Genomic DNA, 22,597 nt, shown 5'->3' on the forward strand with positions numbered 1-22,597 from the left:
GGACGCCCCTTCTTTACTGCCTTGCGGACGGAGCTCCTGCGGCTGTTGTGGGGTGGCAAGCAGCCGCGGATCAAGTGGGAGACGCTAGCTAGCCCCTACGAGACGGGAGGCTTTGAGGTACCCGACTTTGAATTATACTATATATGCGCGCAGGCACACTATGCCCATTATTGGGTTGGAGGCCCGAGATATACTGCCCATTTGGCGACGGAGCACTGGCTGGTCGACCCTGTCCCGATAGAGGGAGCGCTTTTGCTACAGACCTCGCGGCGTGAGCTGGACCCCACGACTGTGGACTGCACGGTCCGTGCTTGGCAGTGGATTATGTGCAAGGTAGGCGCCCCAATGTTGTATTCCCCCCGACTGCCCCTCGTCTTCCACCCCCGGCTGTCCCTCCTGCAGGAGGGCGTCTTCAAGAAATTCAAGCGGCAACGAGGTCTCCTCACCTGGGGGGATATGTATAGGGGCGGGAAGTTTGCTACACTGCAACAAGTCTGTGCCGACCCCCCGCCATCTGGCATGGACACCTTTCTTTACGCGCGCCTGAGGGAGGGGATTCGGGAGTGCACACCGGGCTACCCGCAGGAGCCGCCCGTGCTCCCTCAGCTGCACGCATTGCTTGGATCGGGGAGTGCGTCTTATTTAGTATCCACCCTTTACAGGTCCATCTACGCTGACGCGGGCACGTCACAGAGCGAGGCCAGAGCCAGATGGGTTCAGGAGCTCGGACATGACATCTCAGATCAGGAATGGCATTACTGTTGTGCGCAGACAGGGAAGGTATCTGCCAGTGCTAGGCTGCGGATCACCCATTTCAAATATCTGCAGCGTTACTACTACACCCCCGCTCGCCTGCACCGGTTCGGACTGCGCAAGGACGCGAGATGTGATAGATGCCGAGCTGATGGCGCCGACCTGCTGCACCTGGCCTGGAGCTGTCCGGCTCTTCATGAATACTGGGAACAGGTTTTCAGTGCGGTTGGGAAAATGCTGGTCACGACACTGCCGCCGTCTCCGTTGATGGGCATACTGGGTTACACGGAGCGGATACCGGTGGCGCATAGGAAATTCGCCTCGCTCTGCTTCCTCCTTGCTAAGTGGAGGGTGGCCTGCAAATGGGGTAGGGGGCGGGCTCCTAAGTTTAAGGACTGGCTGGAGACGATGATTTGCTGGCAGGAGCAAATTGCCCTTTACTCTGATCTTTTGCCAACGATGTCCCGACCCCGGGATATCTGGGGCCCATTAAAGAGCTACCTATTGAGCTACCTATTGCTGACCCCGCTAGAGGCTGTTGTGGCTCCGCCTCCCTCCCCACCAGATCAGAGGACTGGACTGTCTGCAGCGTTGGGTGAGAGGGCCTAAGTAGAGCCCGAACTGCTAACTTCCACCGTATGTGTCAGTCCTGACTATGGGGTGGGGGCGCACTCCTTTGCCTTGAGGGAGGCTAAGGTCGCGCTTCCAGATAGTTGGGGGGCGTGTGGTGTTGCCTGGAGGGACGGATGGCATTGCTGCTGTGGTTGAGGGGGCTTAGAACTTCTGGTAAAGCTTCCTCTGACAAACTTGTGCGCTTCGGACGTGCTTGGATAGCATGGGTTGCCCTTTAGACTGAAGTAATGCTATACTACCTGTTTCACTCTCCCATGAGACTAGTTGGGGTATGTTGATGTTGTTGGTTTAAGTTATTTCCTTTTCAACTAGGACTGGAAGGGACTCACAGTCCCGCTAACCGACACAGCTTATATAACAGTATGCTTGATTATTGACGCGGCCGGCCCTCTTGGGTTGTTGGCGACCCGCTGTGTACATCTTTGCTTTTCCTACACATCTGTACGCTGCCGGCCTGAGAAGGTTGTAGGCACCACTGCTGTGTATCATCCTTACCTGCTCAATAAAGGTTTTGGGGGAAAAAAAAACAAAAGTAGTGTAGATATGATGGTTTCTAAATTGATGCCGTTCCAGCGCGTATGTGTAGTGGTCTCCTGTAGCGTGTCCCCATTCGTTAAGGATTATTAGGTGGGCCGCCCTATAGTAGGCTCTTATGTCCGGTAGTGCCAGGCCCCCGTTGTATTGAGTGCACTTTAGTGTTTTCAATGCAGTCATGGATGAGCCCCGTTCCATAGAAGTGTACGCAATTCACTATTTAGTGTTGCAAAAATTGACTCTGGTATCTTGCTATATGTATTCTGTAGTATGTACAGCAGATTTGGAAGTGTGACCATTTTGTACATGTCCACCCTGCCCATTATTGTCAGCGGAAGTCATCTCCATCTTCCTGAAATTCTTTTATGACCCTTTTTATATTCTGGGCTAAGTTTGCTGCCTCATTAGTGGTGATGTAAAGGCCTAGATAGCGGAAACCTTCTTGAACAACCTGGAAGCACCCTGGGATGACTCGGCTATCAACTGGTCCCCCCACCGGTTAAAGACTAGATTCATCCCAGTTGATAAAGTATCCGGCGTGACGACCATATTCTCCGAATATAGCTAAGGTCGTTGGGAGCTTCCTAGCTGGATCAGTGCAATATAGGAGGTTGTTGTCTGCATAATGCGAAATCCGTTTATAGCCCAAGATCTCCCTGTAATGTTTAAAACTGCTCATATCCGGGTGGGACCTAATCACACAGGCCAGTGATTCTAACACAAGTGCGAACAGTAATGGGACAGGGGACATCCCTGTCTAGTGCCCCTCTGCACCGGCCAGTTTGCCGAAGTCGCCCGTTAACTCGAACTCTGGATTTGTGTACAGTAATGTTACCCAGGCTGTAAAGACCGTCCCGAATCCGAATTTCGATACTTTTTGTTTCATGAATGGCCAGTGGACTGTGTCGAATGCCTTCTCGGGCATCTAGGTAGAGGAATACGTGCGGGCTATCTCTGTGCTTCACCATGTCAATCCAGTTGGCAAGTCAGTGCTTATTAAAGCGCATGGCTCTTTTAGGCATAAAGCCGGATTTGTTCCAGTGTATGAGAGATGTGATGACCGTCAGAAGGCGCGTGGCAAGAATAGTGGCCAGGTTCTTTGTTTCTATATTAAGCAGTGAGATTGGTCTGTAGGACCCAAACTTTGTTGGAGGTTTACCTGCTTTGTGAATCACTACCACCGTGGCCGCACGTAGATCAGGCGGAAGGGTCCCCTCTTCTTGTGCCGCCAGGAACATATTTAAAAGGTGGGGACCCAATAGACTTGCATTCGTTTTTTTTTAAATTCTGCGGGCAGTCCATTGGGGCCCGAGGTCTTTCCTGTTTTCTGCCTACCAATGGCGTCAAGCTATGCTGGCTGATGAGGGCTGAAAGACTGAAACCGGTCCTAGGATGCTTGTTTCCAGTCCAGGGAGGACCTAGCCTGGCAGTTTGGGCTGGACTGTTCCCAATGGGCGCAGGGTCAAGTCTGATTTGCATATGGCTGGGTCCAAACTGGAATGGCATGGTGAGCAAAAAAACGATGGATTTAGGCCCAGATCTCTGTACTGGGGTGAATGTATGGCATTGTTCTGCATTCTGTCCATCTTTTTGCATTTACCAATGGCGTCCATCACTTCTAGTAGGGTCAGCTCCTTCTCCAACATATCTCGGTCTTCCCGGGAGAGTGTGGGAGTGTCTATTGCTTCTAAGTACCTGTGAATTTGGACATTATCTTCTAGCAGCCTGCTTCTATATAGTTCTGTATAGTATTGGGCAGAAGCATCTGCAATGTCTTGGGGTTTTGTGTCTGTCGTGTCTTGTTCTTATATGACGGCTACCCACCTTTTCTCTCTCTCTTTTTTGCTTAGCCAAGAGCTTTCCCACTCTATCTCCTGCCTCATATAATTTGTGTTGGGCGGCCTGCATTTGGGCTTTCACTTCTTGATTAATCAGGGCCCTATACTCCCCCTGCATTATCTCCATCTGGCGGAGTGTGTGCTAGTCAGCCTCAGGGCCTGCCTCTCTCTCCATTTCCAGTAGCCTACGCTCCTGGGTTTCAACCTCTCGGGTCTCCTCTCTCTTTTTATTTGCTACAGTATTTTGTGCCCTGTCTTGTATCACTGTCTTATAAGCTTCCGACAGGGTGGTCGCCGATGCCACAGATCCAGTTCGCGTTTAAGTACAATTCTGAGGCAGTCCTGATTTCATTTGCGGTCTCTGTTCCTTGGGGCTCATGCACTGAGTCTACATCCCTGTCGTCCTATGCCCGCTCTTCCTCTTACAGTCAGCCAGAGCGGTGAGTGGTCAGGTATGCCCATCGCCAAATACTCCACTCTTTCTGCTGCCTCTACTTCTCCTGCCAGGGCGAAGAGGTAGTTTAATCAAGAGAACACCCTGTGGGCACCTGAAAAGTAGGAGTTGGCCCGATCAGTCAGATGGTGTCTACACCAAAGGTCAGTTAGACCGAGCGTATCTTCGAATTGGGCTAAGTGGGTATGTCCATGCGTCTCAAGATTTGCGTGCTTACTATCCATATGTGGGTTTATAACATCATTAAAGTCCCCCCCTATAATATGCATGGAGGGTCTCGACTCTTGAAGATTTCCGGCTACTTTGTCTAATGTGTGTTGTTGCAGCCTTGGGGTGTGTATATACTCATCAGCATGAACTCTCTTTGGCCCTTGTACCGCTGCAAATGTACCATTGGAATCTATCTGCGTTTTATTAACATGCAAGGGGGTGCCTTCCTGATTAATAAGGCCACTCCTCTTTATCCCATGGAGAATCCTGCATGTGCGAGTGTGGTGTATGGGCCCCTGCCCAGGAATGAGCAGTGCATGGCCATTAGGTAAGTCTCCTGTAGGAAGACAATGTCTGGTTTAAGTCGTTTGAGATATCTAGTTACCAGTCCCCTTTTAATTTTACTCCTTTACCCTTTGATGTTCCACGTCAATATTGTGTAGTTCCCTTCGCCCATTTTTGATGTGTATGTTTTCTGTGGCTCCTCTGATGTGATCTGTTACAGTTATAGCTGCGTTTTTCCCTGCCCCTATTTTCAGTATCCTTTCGGTCTTTTCCAAAGGTCCACTTCTTTTGGCCCCAACTTACCCTTTGATATCCCTCAACTTTCAACATGAACCCCCCACCCTACTCTCTTCAATTACCCCTGCCCCTCCCAAATCGTCAACTTGACAACTGCAGCACAGGTTACGTTTAAGAGGTCTGTCTCCCACCCCCTCCCCCAAAACAATTAACTATAAATCATGTGCTATACTTTCACTATTGGCTCCACAGCCTCTTGGCCAGAGTGTTTTAGTATCTAGTGGGCCCTTAGTAGTGGCTTACTGTCTCTCTGTGGCTTTCTCGCCCCTGCATCTCAGCCTTCATCACCACTCTTGGATTGTTGCTGCTGCTGGGTCATTGGGGATGCAGAGTCTGGGCCTGAGTCCGCTATCTGATGAATTTCCTTAAGAAGCGGATAATTGCTATCCACGTCCGCCGCGTATTCTTTTTCCGATGGTTCGGAGGCTGATTGATCTCGGTTTGTCTTTAGCGTTTGTCTAGTGTTTCTTCTTGAGGTTTCTTCTTCCGATTCCGAGTTTTGTGTCCTCTCGCTTTAGATCCGCTTGACACGATATGTGAGTTCCGGTGGTGGTCTCCTGTGATGCTGTTGGGTGTCGTAACCTTTTTCCTCTGGGCCCCCCCGGAGCTCGATCTCCCTGGTTTATCTATTTGAGGTGTCCGGTTCGGGTCCAGTCGGAGATCTTGTGAGGGGACATTCCTCAATCCAGGCCTGCGCCGCCTCTTTTGGGCTCTGGAAGAATTGCGTGGTGCCCTGGAAAATTACCTTAGGTTTTGCCGGAAAGAGAAGAATATACTGGATCGCCAGTGTTCTCGGTTTTACCTTAACTGCTTCGAACCTTCGCCGTTGTTTTTGTACTTCTCGGAAATAATCAGGGAACACCATTATTCGTGTATTTGCATGTTTGGTTTTCCTCTTTGTCTCAGCTCTCGAAGTATTAAATACGGTCCTGGAAATTTAAAAAGCAAGCAATCATGGGTCTCGGAGTGGGGGGGCACCCGGTGGCAGCTGGAAGCTTGGCATTCTGTGAGCTCGCTCTATTATAAAACAGGGTGAGAACTGCACATTTGAGAGGGTATCTTTAAGCCATGTTAGTAAGAACTGTCCTGGGTCTGGCCCCTCCACCCCTTCCGGAAATCCAATGAAGCGGAGGTTATTCAGGTGGGTCATCCACCCTCCATGTCACCTCCTTCATTGCAGCCAGCAACTCTGTGACTTCCTACTGCGTAGTGTGAGACACATCCTCCACTTCTGCAATACGATTTTCTGCTAGAGTCACTCTCTTGAGACCTTGCGCAAGTCCTGGCCAAGCAGTGACACTTCTGAGCGCACCTCTGCCATCTTTCCCTCCAGAGCCTCTCTGGAGACCTGTATTGCTTTTAATATGGCTGTATTGTCTGGCCCGGGTGTGTCTTCTCCCTCTGCTCCAGTAGTTGTGGGTATCACTTTTGCGTAACTGTCCATCTTCACCCGTTTTGTCGGTTTGGGGTCCTTATCTCTCGCCATTGCATTATCTGCTGGCCAGGTCTTTGCCCAGACTATCTGTTTTTTTAGCAAAACTCTTTCGCGGGGGTCGGTACGTCGCTCGTGCTTGCTTCACTTCTGAGTGGGGATGTCACTGCCTCTTCACAGTATTCGGTTGCCTTTTCTTCTCTAGCTTACGTCCTTCCCTCACTGCCCGAGAGGGTTTTGTTACGTGCAGAGGATTCTGCTTTCCCTCGACCGCGGCCTGGTCCCAGCCCTCTCTGTGCGTTGCAGCAGTGACCCCCCAGGTAGTTCAATGGCCTTGCCTATAGCTGTCTGTCTGGGGCACTCCCGGGGTGCACCTCCATGGCTCCGGAGTCGCTCTTAGCATCCCTGAAGGGGAGCTCTCAGCTCCTTCTTTTTGGGGGAGGGGGGTGAGCTGGATGCCTGATAAACACCACCAATCCTTGGGGGATTCTTTTATGTCCTCCTCACTTGTGTTTCCCCATTGTTAGCTTTCCCCTTCCACCCCCTCGCAGAGTTCAGCGTCCGGGGCCCCCACCGTCGGAGACTCAGCCACAGCCAATGGCCTCCTGCCGCCTCATTGCCTCTCCTCAGTGGCCCGAAGCACGCCACCTTCACGGGCGCTCAATCAGTGCCTCCCTCTACTGGTCTCATTTGTGGTGACTCACCGTGGCTCCCGGGACCCCCGCAGTCGAGTGCTCTCTCAGTATTCCGACCCCAGCACCTCAGCCAGCGTCTGTATATGGGGTCTGGTTGCTCGGAGTCCCTGCTCTCAGTTTTGGCGGTTAACCATCCAGGTAGGCAGCCGCGTTTCTCTTCTTCCGGACCCTTCGATAAATGCTGTTCCTTCCCTGGCTTGTTGAATTCCCTCTACCGTTGGGGGAACTCCCACACAGTCTCGCCCCCTCACTCTGGTTTCGTTAGGGGTTTCCTCTCTTTCCCGTCTCCCTCTGTCGGCCACCTTCTACGCAGGCCGCACTTTGCCGATCCCGGCAGGGTCCCAGGGACCATCATCACCGCCAGGTGCATCGCACCCGTTTCAGTCCCGGAGGGCACCTTCGGCTCCACTGCTCCCCCGCCGACGTCCAATTCCGGGGAGCAGACGGTCACTTTACAGCGGATCTCCTATTCTCTCAGTCTCCTCGGACGGATTCAGCGCTCGTGTCTCGCCGCCATCTTGGGCCACTATGCTTGTTTTCGGCTCAGCAGCTTTTGGAGGCTTTCTTGTGGCGACACTTCCGTCTCTACTTTGCTAGTGCACCCTTTGTGGGTCAGGGGACATAGAGCACCCTCTGGATCGTTCGATGGCTTCACGAAGGCAGGATTATATACAGGATTAGCTCTGGTATGACGGAACTGCCTGACGACGCGGCTACTAGGCCATGTTGCTGCCCACGCCTCTCCTGAGGTATGTAATTCTTGTCATGTAAAGTAACTTTTCTGATTTCAGTCAAAACTCTAAGGAAAGTCAGGGAGTTGTGATCTTTTATTATAGAGTACCATTCATTTAGGTTCGTAGAGATAGGGTGGTCTTGAGGACAAGCCCAAATTTCAAAACCAAAGTGATAGTCCCAACACGCATTAACCAAACTATTGAGTATCTCATTTTATTTCCGAACACAGACTCTGTGGCTTTAAGGGCGTAATACACTTTAGATGTCAAGAAGGCACTCTTGTATTACGTTGACAGTATCAAATCCATCCATAAGACAATGCAACATTTGCTTGCTTTTACAACGCCTCACAGGTAAAACCCGATTTACAAGGCATGTATTTCTTGATGGATAGCTAAATGCATTCAAACATATTATACTGAGGCCAAGCATGCACTAAAGGTACTGCTTTCGGTGCAGTCCAGGCACAGAAAGGTAGCCACTTTGTGTTTCTTGGGAAACATTCCTTTTGCTGGCATTTGTAAGACTTCTACACGCATTCACTATAAGCATCATTGTGTGGACATTCAAATCTGGCAGTGGACTTTAGTTGGCCAGACACTGAGAACATTGTTTCATACATCTGCTCGCAAGCTACCACTTAGAGGATGAACTGCTTTACAGTGGATCTGTGCAGCAGTATATGACAATTAATTCTTCACTGAATCTGGTGCCCTGTGGGTAAACACAAAAGATTACTACAGCAAGAAATAGCTGAGCTGTGTTTGGATTCACACTTGTAATCCTGCCAGTTATAATTTTTCTTGAAATGTTGTCAGGTCCTGAGCTATTAGCAGTGTATATTAAGTTTAATTACTTTAATGCAAAGATATCTCAATACCTGCATATATTTGTAGGGATACTTATTTTCTTATCATCTATTACTGCACTTGAGTGATAAATGTACAATGCATTGCTTCAAGGAAGTGTAGAAAAGTAGTGTTGGTACTGAAGGCAATTATGCTCGTTTTCTCTACGTCAAAAGCATTAAAACCATTTAGGACTTGCTTTTCCCTTATTGTATGCGGAGCCAGGATTTACTGCTTGCTCCCCCAGATGTCGCCTGCAGTGCCTTTAAATTGGCGTCCGCATCACTGTATATTTTTCTTGTACCTTCCTCCTGAGGTTATGCATAATTGATGCAACTCTGCCCCCAACTGCTTGCTTTTATTTTCTGTGTAATCTCAGTCTAGCTGCTGAGGTGTGCCTGGTTTTTACAGAGACTGTTAGTTTAGGTACATTTCTTACACTATATTAGGGTTCCCTGTATTGCTTTATGAGTTTGCCTGGCCTTGTTTTATTTTATTTGTATTCATTATTTTAGTTCTAGTTATTGCCAGTGCTGTTTTCTATGCCCACTTCATTGCCTTGTTTCCGCCTTACTGTAGGCAGAGTTTTGATTCTCTCCTTGCTCCCCCAAGGCACTGCCAATGATGCCTTTAAAATGATGGCTGCAGCAAAGATGTACATATCGGGTGTGCCTCTCGTGTGCCAATGGCAAGATTGTCTTCAGTCGAATTCTCTGCCATCTCTAGCCTGGCAAACATTGTGCAGTCCAATAAATTCTGGGCCTCCAACTCTGCAAAGAAGGACCACTGAACCATCTAAAAAATGTTGTCTCTGGCCCACCGCCATCTTCGGGCCCTGGTCGGAGAGGAGATAGAGCTTAGGAGCCGAGACACCATACATGTCCTATTTTGAATTCTTATGAGCCGAAATGCACCTGAACCATCTTCATGGCCGAAAACACAGTAACCAAGGTCGGAGCCAAGATCAAAGCTGAAAATCCCCTTGGTGCTGACCTCTGAAACCACAGAGGCTCCCATCCTTGAGAGATTGGCTGAGGAGCTTGTAGCAGAAGCATCTCTTTATTCGCCCTGAGACGTGCAGGATTTCGGCAAAAACTCCTAAAGAAGACAAGGCTGACTTTTGAGGAGATTCTAAAGTACGAAGCACCTCCACACCCAGTTCCTAAGAAACCCAGGCATCAGGTAACACATCCTCCAGCTCCACCTCCGCCTACTACACCAAAGCAAGCACTGCCTCTTCAAGTTTATCACTACCCCCCCATCACCACAGCCTCACCTACCACCACTGCCTCCACAATAGAGGCCAGTCCCACCATTGTCTCCTCCCCACACCTCCCCCATAGTCCACAAAAGGGTTAGTACACTCCTTCTCAAACCCGTAAAGCCCACACTGGGGAGGCGGAGGAGATGGCATATGGGAAGATTAGTTTTGATGCCCCTGAGTTACACAAACTAGAACCGTACCTGGCAAAACCATTGCCCCCAGATGACACAACAGCATTCTGTCCTGTCTTATAGAGAGCGGCTCATCACCAGGAAGTCACAATGCACGTAGTAGAAAATGAGGACCCCTTTTTGGAAGAAATCCTTTCTTATACTGAACGAAGTCTTCAGTTCTTACCTATGCTTAAAGGTATGCTGAAGTCAGCTCCTAATTATTTTAAAGACCTGACTCAATCAATAGGAGGATGGTTACACCCCAAATGGACTACAAGAGCAGAAGCTCGCCAGAGGACTATCTTTACATCATGGACCAAGTTCCTCCAGACTCTCTGGTGGCTCACACTCCCAGAAAGAGGCTATCGGCACAGGTCACAGGGTACACCCCAACCCTAAATAAAAACAGCTAACATATTGCTGCTGTGGGGAACGGGTCGCAATAGAAGCTACCACACAGTAGCCTATGGAAATGTCTGTGGTATTACTGTCACGTTATGACACATTTCATTGGTAAGAGATAGAGACACTCGAGGAGCACCTCCCTGGTGCCTATAGGAAAAGGAGGAAAGAGTTGGTTGTGTAGAAGTGATCTGCAACGCAAACATACACTGTGCCTGAGATGCTGTGGATACTGCCTCCCGCAGTGTTAACACCAGTTTCTTGCTCCACAGACACACTTGACTTTGCGAAACAGATGTTAAACTGGAGTTTCAACAACACCTCCTTAACATTTAATTTCACAAGGGAACATCTTTCTGGTTCACATATGGATGGAATGTTAAAAAAAAAAATCAAAAGAAAATACTGACGCTTATGGGACACTTTTTGCAGGGTATACTCGTGAGGAGCAGCAGAAACCATGACAGGCGCTCAGCCACAGACAAGACAAGCAGCAGCAGCAGCAGCAGGTCTTTCATGACCTTCAGACCAGCAGGGAATATTCAAGGGACAGCTACAGAGGGAACAATGGTAGGGACATTTGTGGCTCTGAAAAGGGAGCCTGTGCCCCTAAGGCCTGGGTTGCCTATAGTCCCTCCCAATCACATATGACCTGTAGGGGGACAAGGTTAAGGGATTTCAACTTCCATTGGATGAAAATTACTTCAGACCAGTGGATGCTCATGGTAGTCCTAAGGGCTACTGCCTCCAATTTCATACCACCACGCCATAGGGTATTCGGTCAGCATTACTGCACTCATTTACAGAAGGAAGTTAAAGTCCTCCTTCAAAAGGGCGCCATATAAGTGGTTATCCCTACATAGGGAATGTACTTCCTCATTCCCCAAAATGACGGAGCCCTACTGGTCATCCTGGAACTCCGGCCGCTCAACCAGTTTATCCAGTGGGAGCACTTTAACATGACAACCTCGCAGGATATCATCCCATAGCTTTGATAAGCAGACCTGATGATTGTGTTAAACTACTTGGACACCTGCTTCCACATTCCCATCCACCCGCCTTCACTGCTACCTCCAGTTTGTGGTTATTGAACAGCACTACTAGTTGACAGTACTGCCCAAAGCGTATTTACCAAGTGTCTGGCTGTTGTTCTGGACAATCATCTTCGAGCGCTGACATTTGTCTTTCCATATTTCTACGACTGATCCGGAGTAGCAGTAGGAAGCAATGTCTAGCATGCACTCAGACAGCACTCATTCTTCTACACCATTTAGGGTTTACGGTAAATGCAAACAAATCCCAACTACAACCTCAGCTGATCCACCTGTATTTTGGGTCATAGTCTCAACGCTGTCACAGGAAAGGCATGTCACAACCAGCAGAGGGTGATGAAATTTCAACAGCTGCTGCCTCTTTTTCAGTCTACTCAACCATTGACAGCAAGAGCTGTAATGAAACTGCTTGGAGTGATGGAATTATGCATAATGATTGTACCATATTCCAGATTACACATGTACCCCTTACAACAGTCCCTCTCCATCCAGTGTTCACAAGTGTAGAGTCAATTGGAAGATCTAGTATTGATAAATGCCAGTACTCGACGATCTCTGCATTGATGGAACAGCAACAGTCTGTCCAAAACAGGCCTTTCTTTGGACTCTCTTACACTTGCCAATTACCACTGATGCATCGCTGATAGGCTGGGGCCCACACCTTGGCAACATAACAATCAAAGGCACCTGGACCCCTCTTCAGCAAGGCAGTCACATCAACTCCCTGGAGTTACTAACCATTTACCTAGTGCTCAAAGTCTTTTATTCTTTTGTCTGTGGCAAGGTAGTCCATATAAATGCAGGCAACATGATGGCAATGTATTACATACGAAAATAAGGGGTCGCCCCATTTCCCTCTGCTATCCACCCTGGCACAACAGATTTGGCATTGGGTAATTCTCATTCACATACAGCTCATTGAAGAACACTCTCCCAGAGGTTGCCAATGGCTTTTTGGACTTGCAAAGCAGGCTGAATCATCAAGTCTGCAAATGGGAGCTCCATCCTCAAGCCTACAAAGGTACTTTTACAAATGGGGAAGTCCAACAATCGGCCTTTTTGCCACTAAAGAAAATGCTAAATGCCCAAACTTTTCACTTCAGGTAATCCTACACCCATAGTCCATGGGCAATGCACCATGTATGAACTTTATTTATTTGATTTATTTGAATAGTTTTATATAACGCTGGCTAGACCCGGAGGTATCAGAGCGCTTTACATGAGGATCAGCGAGTTACAAGTAACATAGTTACATAGCTAAGTATAGACATAGGAGGAAAAAACATGAGATTACACAATAATATGAGTTATTAGCGCGTACACACGTCTTATGGGGAGTGATAGGCAGGAGGGAATGGTAAAACAGGGGTAAGGAATGCAGGTAGGAAACACAACGCAGAGATAAGGAAAACAATGTCCGATGTCCGGCTTGGTAGGTGACGGCTGAAGGGTGAACCAGAGCCAAACTCCTCTATAGCTGCATCGGACAGCTCCGCTGGGCATCAGCCGAGGTTGCTCGGGCACCACAGTAAGTACAGACAGTTATGGTTTCCGCTCAGAGGGCATCGTCATAGTTCCATCGAGATCATTGGTCATGGTGTTACAGGGAGGCGCCGTCCGTCTCATCATCCAGCTCGACCGAAGGCCGAGAGTGGCAAGAGGAGAGTTGTAAGTAACATGGTCAATGAAGCCAATGTAACTGGCCTGTTCCAAACAACTGAGGCTCTACTTTTAGATGCTGGTTGTGGTCTTGGGGGCAGCCTAACCAGGGGTGGGTCCCACTCAGCAGGTTCCCCACTGGGTGCTTCGGGTCCTCAGAGCTAAAGGACACAATAGGCTGGATTTTGAGTGGTGACATTTCTGCGGTAGATTTGATGCTAAGTCATAAACCACCAGATGCCAGTGGTGCAGCAAAACTTTATCCGTTGCCTTCCAGAATAACAGAACCACCATGGACCAGTTCCACCTCTAAAAACCTCCACAGGTCACTCAACCTTGAAACTGCTTGCCCGGTGTATTAGCGGTCAGAGAGGCTGGTGCAGGCAGCCCGGTGCCACACTGCAGCCGAGTGCCGGCTCCTTTAAGAGTTCCGCTAAACGTGAGCACGCAAGGACGGGCTCGTCTTCCCGCCAGACGATGAATACAGCAGCCCGGTGGGCTTTGACACCGTTACGTGGCTGCAGGGCCAGTGCTGAATAGTTTTTATCAGGCTCACACCCCATTCTAGTGTACAATGCATCGGCCGCACTGGAAACCTGGCCGTGAGTCCTCCTTGTGGAACCAGCCTCCTCGTGGGTTAGCTAGCCGCCAGAAGTATACAATCTATGCCATCTCCGGGGGCTGCCCTCACAACGACCGTGCCAACTCTCCAGGTTCCGGCGGGAGGCACTTCCCGAACATGTGGGACCTCACCAGCTGTTCCCCGGTGATTTCTCTCAGATCTGCAAGCAGGTCTTATGATAGGTGTATATCACTTTTTGGGGGTGGGGGGTACTGTCGGCTGGATAAACGGAGGTCAGCTGCATCGTGGAGAACTTCTTTCGGCCACCGGGTGTGGTCTCACAGTTCCCCAGGCGCCATCTTGGCATATTCAGTAGCATGGACGTCAGGGCTCATTACTCTGAGATGCAAGATCGGAGAAGGGTGAATTAGAGCTTCAGATGATCCGCCTGCATTCCGGTAGCGGAATCGTTTGTTTTAGGTGGGATAACAGCGCGGCAGAAAGCCGCTCAGGAAGCTGGTGAGAGGGTTCACCACGGAGCATTCGCTCCGAGCTGCCATCTTGATGAGGCTCCTCCCACTTTGAACTGATCATCGACATTTGCCTACACTTTTCTATTTTTCTAACTCATACCGTACTTGTTAAGAAAGATGAGACAAGTCTCCATGTCCCTCGTTAGGGTGCCACTGACCTTGACCAAACAGCCCTGGCTCTCGAAGTTGCCAGAAATCAGCCCCCATAGAGAGATCCTCATTAGTCTGGACGTTCTAACTCAACAGCTGGTCGTAATCAGACACCAGGACCCCAAATATATCAATTTTCGACCTGAGGTCTTTAAGTTTGGAGATTTAAACCTCCCCAAGGAGTGCATGGTTTTTTTGCAAGAAGCACGTAGACCTACCACACATGCATACACCGCTGCAAAGTGGAGGAGTTTTCTCCACTAATGCCTTGCAAATAGTTTGGCTCCCTTTAATATGAAGGTGCAGCATATAATTTCCTACCTCTTACATCTACAGAAAGCAGGGCTAGCATATACTTCTGTGTGCCTTTACTTAACATCTATAGCTGAATCCATGCAGAACAGGGAACGCTCATCCCCTTTCAGGATTTCTATAGATAAAGCTATTATGAGGGTCTTAAAAGGATCATATCCCCTAGAAAAACCTCCAGTGCCTGCTTACAACTTAAATATTTAAATGTGGTTATCACCAGGGTGATGGGGCCACCCTTTAAACCTCTCCATTCATCAGAATTTCAGTTCCTTTCATGAAGGGTAGCTTTTTGGTATCTATAAGTTCCCTTGGGCATATAAGTGAGTTACGGGCACTTACTGTTCAACGGCCACTTATTCAAATATTTAGGGACAGAGCGGTCCTTAGTACTAATTCCATGTTCTTACTTAAGGTTGCCTTTCCTTTCCTTTTGAATTAAAATGTTGAGCTGCCTGTTTTCTTCCAATAACCTGACTCTGTGGCAGAGAGAGCTTTGCATACAGTAGATGGTAAATGGGCACTCATGTATTCTATTTATAGGATAAAGGTCTTCCGTAAGACTAACCAGCTCTTTATTGTTTGTGCTAAACCAAGCCAGTCTATAAAGTGAGCATTGCAAGATGGCTTGTAAAATGTATTCAGACTTGTTATGCTATGATTGAAAGAGTGCTTTCCCTCCCTCCTGGTTCACACTCTATAAGTAAGAAGGGGCCAACATCCCCTTAGCTGATATCTGTAAAGCAGCAACATGTTCCACATCACACACATTCACAAAACATTACTTTGTGGATATAGTAGTGCACCAGCAAGGTGTGTTTGGCCAAACTAAATGAAGGACGAGTCGACACCCAGCCATTTTGTGGACTAAGGGAGGAGTCAATACATATTCCCTGACTCGAAGCTTCTTTAAAGAAGAACAACTTGTAATGTACAAGTCCAACACTAGATGGCAGAAGTATGCAGAGCATGTGAATCTACAGCACTACACACACTAAACAGATGCTTGCATGGCAACATTTTCCTTTCAGAATTTATGCTCCTGGTCCTAGATTTTCAAATAACTTAAGAGTCCTGTGATCAAGGTTATCTTATGGTGGAGCCTTTTGGGATTTCTCATTAGTCTTTGAGGGCTTGTCTGGTTTTACTCCAGTATTTGTAAACCAAGGTTGTCAATGAGGGGGTGATTCCAGACAGCAACGTGACAGGATAGCTCTTATATGTCTGGCCCCGTGGTGTAATTGTCTTTGGGTCTGAGTGTAAGCTGGACAACTTGGAATATTTCACCATACTACTATTTACCAATTAAAACCAGTTTTTAAACTAATTCCATTGCCTGTAAAGCCCAGAAAAAAGGATGTTATCTGGAAGTTGACATTGCAACTGTTGCAAATGTGTGTTCTTAGTTCTTTGCCCAGTTTGCTAATACTACAGGAGGTCGTGCGGATCGATTCCAGAACACAGTTAAAGGTTAGACAAGAAAAGGGCCCAACTGATCTTTAAGTATTTAACGACTTTTCAGCAAGGTTATTTATAGTAGCAGGTCAGCAACCGCTATAGAAGTTTTTATAGGTGCCAAAAATTAGGGGACTAGCATCTTGAAAATTGAATGACCATGAACAGGATTTGCTGGTGGATGAAGTGTCCATCAGACCTACTAGTTTCATCAGTTTCAAATGTGTGCTACAGACACCATAAAATAGAATATCTCCATAGCTGTACAGACAAGGTAGATCTGCTGTAGCCACTAGAACAGAACTACTTGTCAAATGTAAAGGAATGATCTGGTTTCTTTGGGGCAGGACTGAAGCATGTTAAGGCACGCTGTGGGTACTGAGTATCTCTGCAACTGCCAGACTCCAGGTAAGGAACTTACCTACGCTGGCGATTGTGGCCAGCTGGGCTGCAAGAATCTCATTGCTGCTTGGCAGCATAATCCCTTGTGGTAACCTCCAGGCAGATTTTCACTTACCTGGGCCTCATATTAGTCTTTCTGGCTTCCAGGGATCTACTCCTCTACATGCTGGACAGATTAGAGTTTAAGTGTGATCCCAACAAGGATTCTCCAGAGTTGTAAGCTTATCTTTAACCCTTCAGAAGAGTGGCGTCCAGCAATGTTTCTGTCCCAGAGAAATATCTTTTCCCACCCTGGCTTAATCAAAGTCCTGATGAAGTATGTGTTGCTCATTCAAGAGGGGTGGTATTTGGTCCCCTTGGGCATACTTATGGGATGATAGGGCCAAACAAAGCATATTTTTTCATTTTTCTAGGTGCTGAAATGTATTTAATTATCTCCATCATTCCTTCCCGCCGCTCAGTTTATGTCCTCACTCACTACGCTCTGTCCTCATGCCACATTTGCTTTCACCCCTGATGGTCTTCTTCACCTTCTCCTCTGTCACCGGCTATGTGTAGGCAGGGATACAAACTAAAAACTCTGCAAAAGTCATCATTTTTGAATGTGCAGTAGCTGATAGGGCACTAAAGGGGCTTCACACCGCAAACTTCCCTTTTCATATGTGGTAAGCATAGAGGCGGATGTACAACTCCTGGAAGACTTAGCACTTGCTTCCAGTGTACAGTGACTGGGGGTCTCAAGTTTTGCTGAGGAGGCCTCCCTTCCTTCTCACTATCATCCAGAATTTCCTGGAATGTTAGATTCTTCCTCTTCGTTCCTCCCAACCGAGTTGCAATTTGTGTCTCCCACCTCATGGTCTCATTTAGGTTAGAATATATACTTGGGCAATTTGCTTAGGTGGTAATGGTCACCTCAATAAAAAAAAAAAGCATTTAAAACTTCAATAGCAGCTAGTAACCTTTGCTAGTTCAATAACCGGACTTCCCTTATTGTCTAAAAAGTTTTGTTTTGTTTTTCTATTTAATCTACATGAAACCTTATACGCCATGTTTGCTTAATTCAAATAGGTGATGCTGCTAGCTAGCCCGAGCATGGAGGACATGTATCATAAGTCATGTGCTCTTGCCGAAGACCCTCAAGAGCTTAAAGACGGATTTCAGCATCCTGCTAGACTTGTAAAGGTAATTAAACATAGTGTCTAAATGTACATTTTTTAAACTAGTAATCTGAACTGGAAATGTATGAAGTTTTAATTCTGTGCAGGAACTTAATATATGTATTTTTTACAAGTTTTTAAATGAGTTGTGGTAATATGTTATGCTACATTTGTAATATGCTGTCAGGACTTGTTTGTAAAAGGAGTTTGTCTGGCTGGAAGTGATATTTATTTAGTGTCGCACAGTTACTAAATAGTGATGTCACCGTACTGTGCAGGTACACTTTGGATTCAAAGTCCGTTTTTCCCATTGAGCAACCAATCATCTCAAACGCTGCTAAATGCATGTTCTTTGCTATTTACTGAGTAAGAGTTGTTTGAATGCGAAAGAATAGCCGATTTATCACATCCTAGTTTATAGTAATACATTGATCTTTACTCTTTGATTTATATAATGTCTGTTGAAAATAGTTTTTCAGTTTCACCAATGTCAGACTCCAGCCCAGCATACCTTCCTGCTTTTTAGTGGCCTTTGTGACAGCTCACAATAACAACTCCCAAGACCATCAGGGACAGAGTGTAGCTCAGTCCCCTGCCCCTCTAGCAATCGAGGCCACAAAACGTTTTAGTGTGTGCTTTCTTGCACACAGCCACTCTTTTGGATGCAAGTTCGTACATTTCTTCCAAGTGTACCACTCCATCACCTCAGACAAGTGGAGTCTTCAAATTGTCCATCGGGCTACACCCTGTCATTTCTTTTCACCTGCCACACCTTCCAACACCAGGGCTGTTAACAGAGGACCGGCTTTCATTTTTTTGCAGCTGGAAGTGCATGCCACAGGTGTTATAGAGAAAGTTGTAGGATTGGAGGCGGAAGCTGGATGTTACTCCTGCTACGTTGGTTGCTGAAGAACAGAGCCCTTTGTCCTATTTTACATCTTCCCCCCTCTCTGCGCCCATTTTATGGAAAGACAAATTCAAGATGCTAACACTAGCACTGGTCCTGTCTGCCCTTGACCTCTGAGACTGGATTGTGGCATTGGACCCCAGGATGCTTATATCCATATCTATGTCCAGCAGGCCAAGAGGGACTACCTGTGATTCACAGTGGGTTTGAACTCCAGTTGGTGGTGTTCCTTTTGGCCTAACCATTGCCCCTCGGTTGTTCACAAAAGTGATGGTGGTAGTCACAGCACAACTTTGGAGGTTAGGGGAATCATTGTTTCCCTACCTCAATGACTGGCTGTTGAAGGAAGGCTCACCCAAGATGGTTGTCATCCACCTCCAGATGATGGCGAACCTCCTAGCGTTGTTGGGGTTCACTATCAGCGTACCGAAATCACACCTGGCTTCTTCACAAAAGCTCCCATTCATCAGAGCCATTCTGGATACAGTACGATTTTATGCCTTTATCCCAGAGCAGAGAGTCCAGTACGTTGAGGCAATGATCTCAATGTTTCCGCGTCTGTCCGGAATTTTAGTGCAGATGACTGTGAGGATGCTGGGATTGCTGACCTCCTGCATCCTGCTGGTGAAACATGCTAGATGGCATATGTGGGCTCTTCAGTGTGACCTAAAGTCCCAGTGGGCTCAGCACCAGGAGAATCTGTCGGATTGTATCCAGATTTCAGAGGAATAAATACATGAATCTTTTATTGTTTAGTCAATAAAAACCATAACAACCATACTGACATGTGCCATAAGATACATTGATGACGATAAAATTGCTTTGCCAAGAAAACAGCGTTCAATATACCTTTAAAGAGCACTAATAGAATATATTTTCAGGTACATTGATAAAAATGCATTGTAGTGCTGGTCCTCCATTGCCCTACTATTCAAATAGGAAACAGCGTCAATTTTGTTACATATAACATAAATATATTGCTCGATAATAAATTGCAATGGTAATTGAATTTACAGCTAAAAAGTACTTATTAAAATATGTTATCAAAACGCGTTATTAAAATGCAGTGCGTTACTAAAAGCCTTACCTAAAGTATTAAGGAATTAACCTGCATCACAAATATACCCTTATAGAAGCCTTGAATCCTAATTCAGTAAAGTTATTTAAAACATAATGTTTTACCGTGCTAAAATGAGTTTACGTTAGCCATAGGCCTTAAGCTAGATGGGATAGCTGTGGTGCTATAATTTAAATTTGAATCACTGCTAGCAGCCACGCCTGTGCTTGCGCTGATCTGTGTCTAAACCATTACACAATTAGTTGCACGCTTTGCACCTGAGCAACCCTACCACTTTCTGCTCAATGTACAAGACAGTTGTATATTGCTGAGGTCTCGACCATTTACAGTTTACTTCGCCCCATTAGCCCCGGTGTTATTGATCAGTCTCATTTAAGTGAAATAATGAGTAATCAACTTTTGGGCTTTCTTATGAATAAGCGTGCCATTGGATTGTGGGCGTAGGGATCTGACTTCATCAACACATTTTCCATATCTCAACAGGACAGTTGGATCTGCAGATTGCGTAAACCAGAGCATGGATGCTTCCTGACACGTCCTACCCCATGGACCAGAAAGATCGGCTTCAACAATTGCATCCTAAGTGTATCTAATTTGGGACAGCAGCACCATAGGTGCAGACACGATTTGTGTCTGTAGCTGCACAGCGTACATTCCCCATGACTTCCTTGGCAAGCCCAGGTGGGGTTAAAGTCTCTCACTGGTAATCCTAGAAGCTCCAGATCTTTGTACAGGCCAGTCCATTTACATCTTCCAGACGGTATGATTGTGGTTTCCTTACTGAATGAGAGTTGTTTAAGGGATATACAGACCTCAAGTTATTTAACAGCCTCAAATCCCTGTCCATTGAGATTTCCCTCAGTTATCTATTACTTTTTTCTAGGCTGTGAAAGGTTAATCCACGTTCTTTAGAGTCAATTTCTCCATCTGTAGAGACACAATAGCGCCCTGCAGCTAATAGTGCCACGTGCTACCTGGGGTCTCAAAGGTGAATTTCAAAAATGCCTTTAGTGACTGGGGCATTCGTGATCCTGATATAATATTTAATAGAGCAGTTTTACAGTCAAAAGGCTAATTAGCCAGCCCAAATTTCAGACTTAATATTGACCATTGAATATAGCATGGCAACTGAAATATTTTTCTGTAGGCAGTACAATGAATGTGCTCCAAGACCAGTGCAAGCTCAGTGCCCATACTGCAGGGCTGGGAGTGTTGCATTTGTGACCCTTAGTATAGAAGCAGCTGATGGACTACTAAAGATCGGGCCGTCTGTGCCACTGGATTTAAGCTAGCCTAGCTGATTATGGGTGATGCCCCGAAACCTGTCCCAGGATGCTCGTTTCCGGTCCAGGGGAGGACCTGGCTTGGCAGTTCGGCTAGAGTGTTCCCATGGGGAACAGGGTCAAGACTGATTTGCATATGGGTGGGTCTAAACTGGGGTAGCATGGTGAGCAAAAGAATGATTAATTTAACCTAGATCTCTTGACTTGAGGTGAATGTTTGATTTGCTCTGCATTCCATCCATCATCGGTGTGTCTTTTGATTTCTCACACTTAGTGTGTCAGGTCTGCTCAGGCGTGGTTCCCGGGCTCATTGTGCCACTGGATTCAAGCTAGCCTGGCTGATGATGGGTGATGCCTCTAAACTGGTCCCAGGATGTTTGTTTCCGGTCCAGTGAGGACCTGGCTTGGCAGTGCGGGCTGGACTGTTCCCATGAGGAACAGGGTCAAGACTGATTTGCATATGGCTGGGTCTAAACTGGGTGGCATGGTGAGCAAAAGACCAAAGGATTTAACCCGGATCTCTTGACTGGGGGTGAATGTTTGATTTGGTCTGCATTCCGTCCCTCATCTGTGTGTCTTTTGCTTTCTCCCCCTTAGTGCACAGGGAATGCCGAGACATGGGTCCCGACCTCACTGTGCCACTAGATTCAAGTTAGCCTGGCTGATGAGGGGTGATGCCCCGAAACCGGTCCCAGGATGTTTGTTTCCGGTCCAGGGAGGATCTGGCTTAGCAGTTCGGGCTGGACTCTTCCCATGAGGAACAGGGTCAAGACTGATTTGCTTATGGCTGGGTCTAAACTGTGGTGGTATGGTGAGCAAAAGAGTGATGGATTTAACCCAGATCTCTTGACTGTGGGTGAATGTTTGATTTGCTGTGCATTCTATCCATCATCTGTGTGTCTTTCATTAGTGGGCCTGCACCACTCATTGTGTCACCCTCTAAAGTAGTACTTTAAAAAATGTTGCAGTCTTATTTGCGCTACTGGATTTGCAGGCTCAACAAGGAGAGAGCTGGTCAATGGATATGGGAAATGCTAAAGTACACGTTAATCCAACGCATGGCAGGTTACTTTGGTAGCCGATGTTAGTTGAACAAGTGAATGATCTAATACAAACTATCTAATAGAAACTTCTATAATAACAAGGAGGAAAAACCCGATAACTGCCTTTGATGATATTATCCTGAAAGCAAAAAACAGAATTTGCACTAATAAGTATTAGGCCAAATAGCAAAAAAGAAAATGAGAGAAACAATCCCAAAGAATAGGAAATTTCAGTGGCCATAAACAAACTCACTCAACTTAAAAACATTGATTTCTGAGTTATAAAGAAAAAATAAACCTTAACATTACAGAAAAAAAGTAATAGGATTTGCATAAAACAGAAGCAGGAGGCACTCAACAAGAACTGGATTGCCCACTTCAAGCAGCCAAGAATTCAAATTCAAGGCAATGCACAGTGGCGTAAAAAGATCTTTACCAACTATCCCCTTCCCTG

General features: G+C 46.9%; 1 protein-coding gene across 5 annotated transcripts in view; it reads left to right on the forward strand.

Moving 5' to 3' along the window:
- CCAR1 (cell division cycle and apoptosis regulator 1) overlaps nt 1–22,597 on the forward strand; it is a 2,209,777-nt gene that overhangs the window by 707,106 nt on the left and 1,480,074 nt on the right. For all 5 annotated transcript variants that reach the window (XM_085603559.1, XM_085603560.1, XM_085603562.1 and 2 more), the window contains one exon: nt 17,744–17,857. In XM_085603559.1, the coding sequence (XP_085459685.1) occupies nt 17,744–17,857 (114 nt within the window). The remainder of the gene's footprint in view (nt 1–17,743; nt 17,858–22,597) is intronic.

The sequence above is a fragment of the Triturus cristatus genome, chromosome 1_2, assembly GCF_964204655.1.
Source record: "Triturus cristatus chromosome 1_2, aTriCri1.1, whole genome shotgun sequence".
NCBI lineage: Eukaryota > Metazoa > Chordata > Amphibia > Caudata > Salamandridae > Triturus > Triturus cristatus.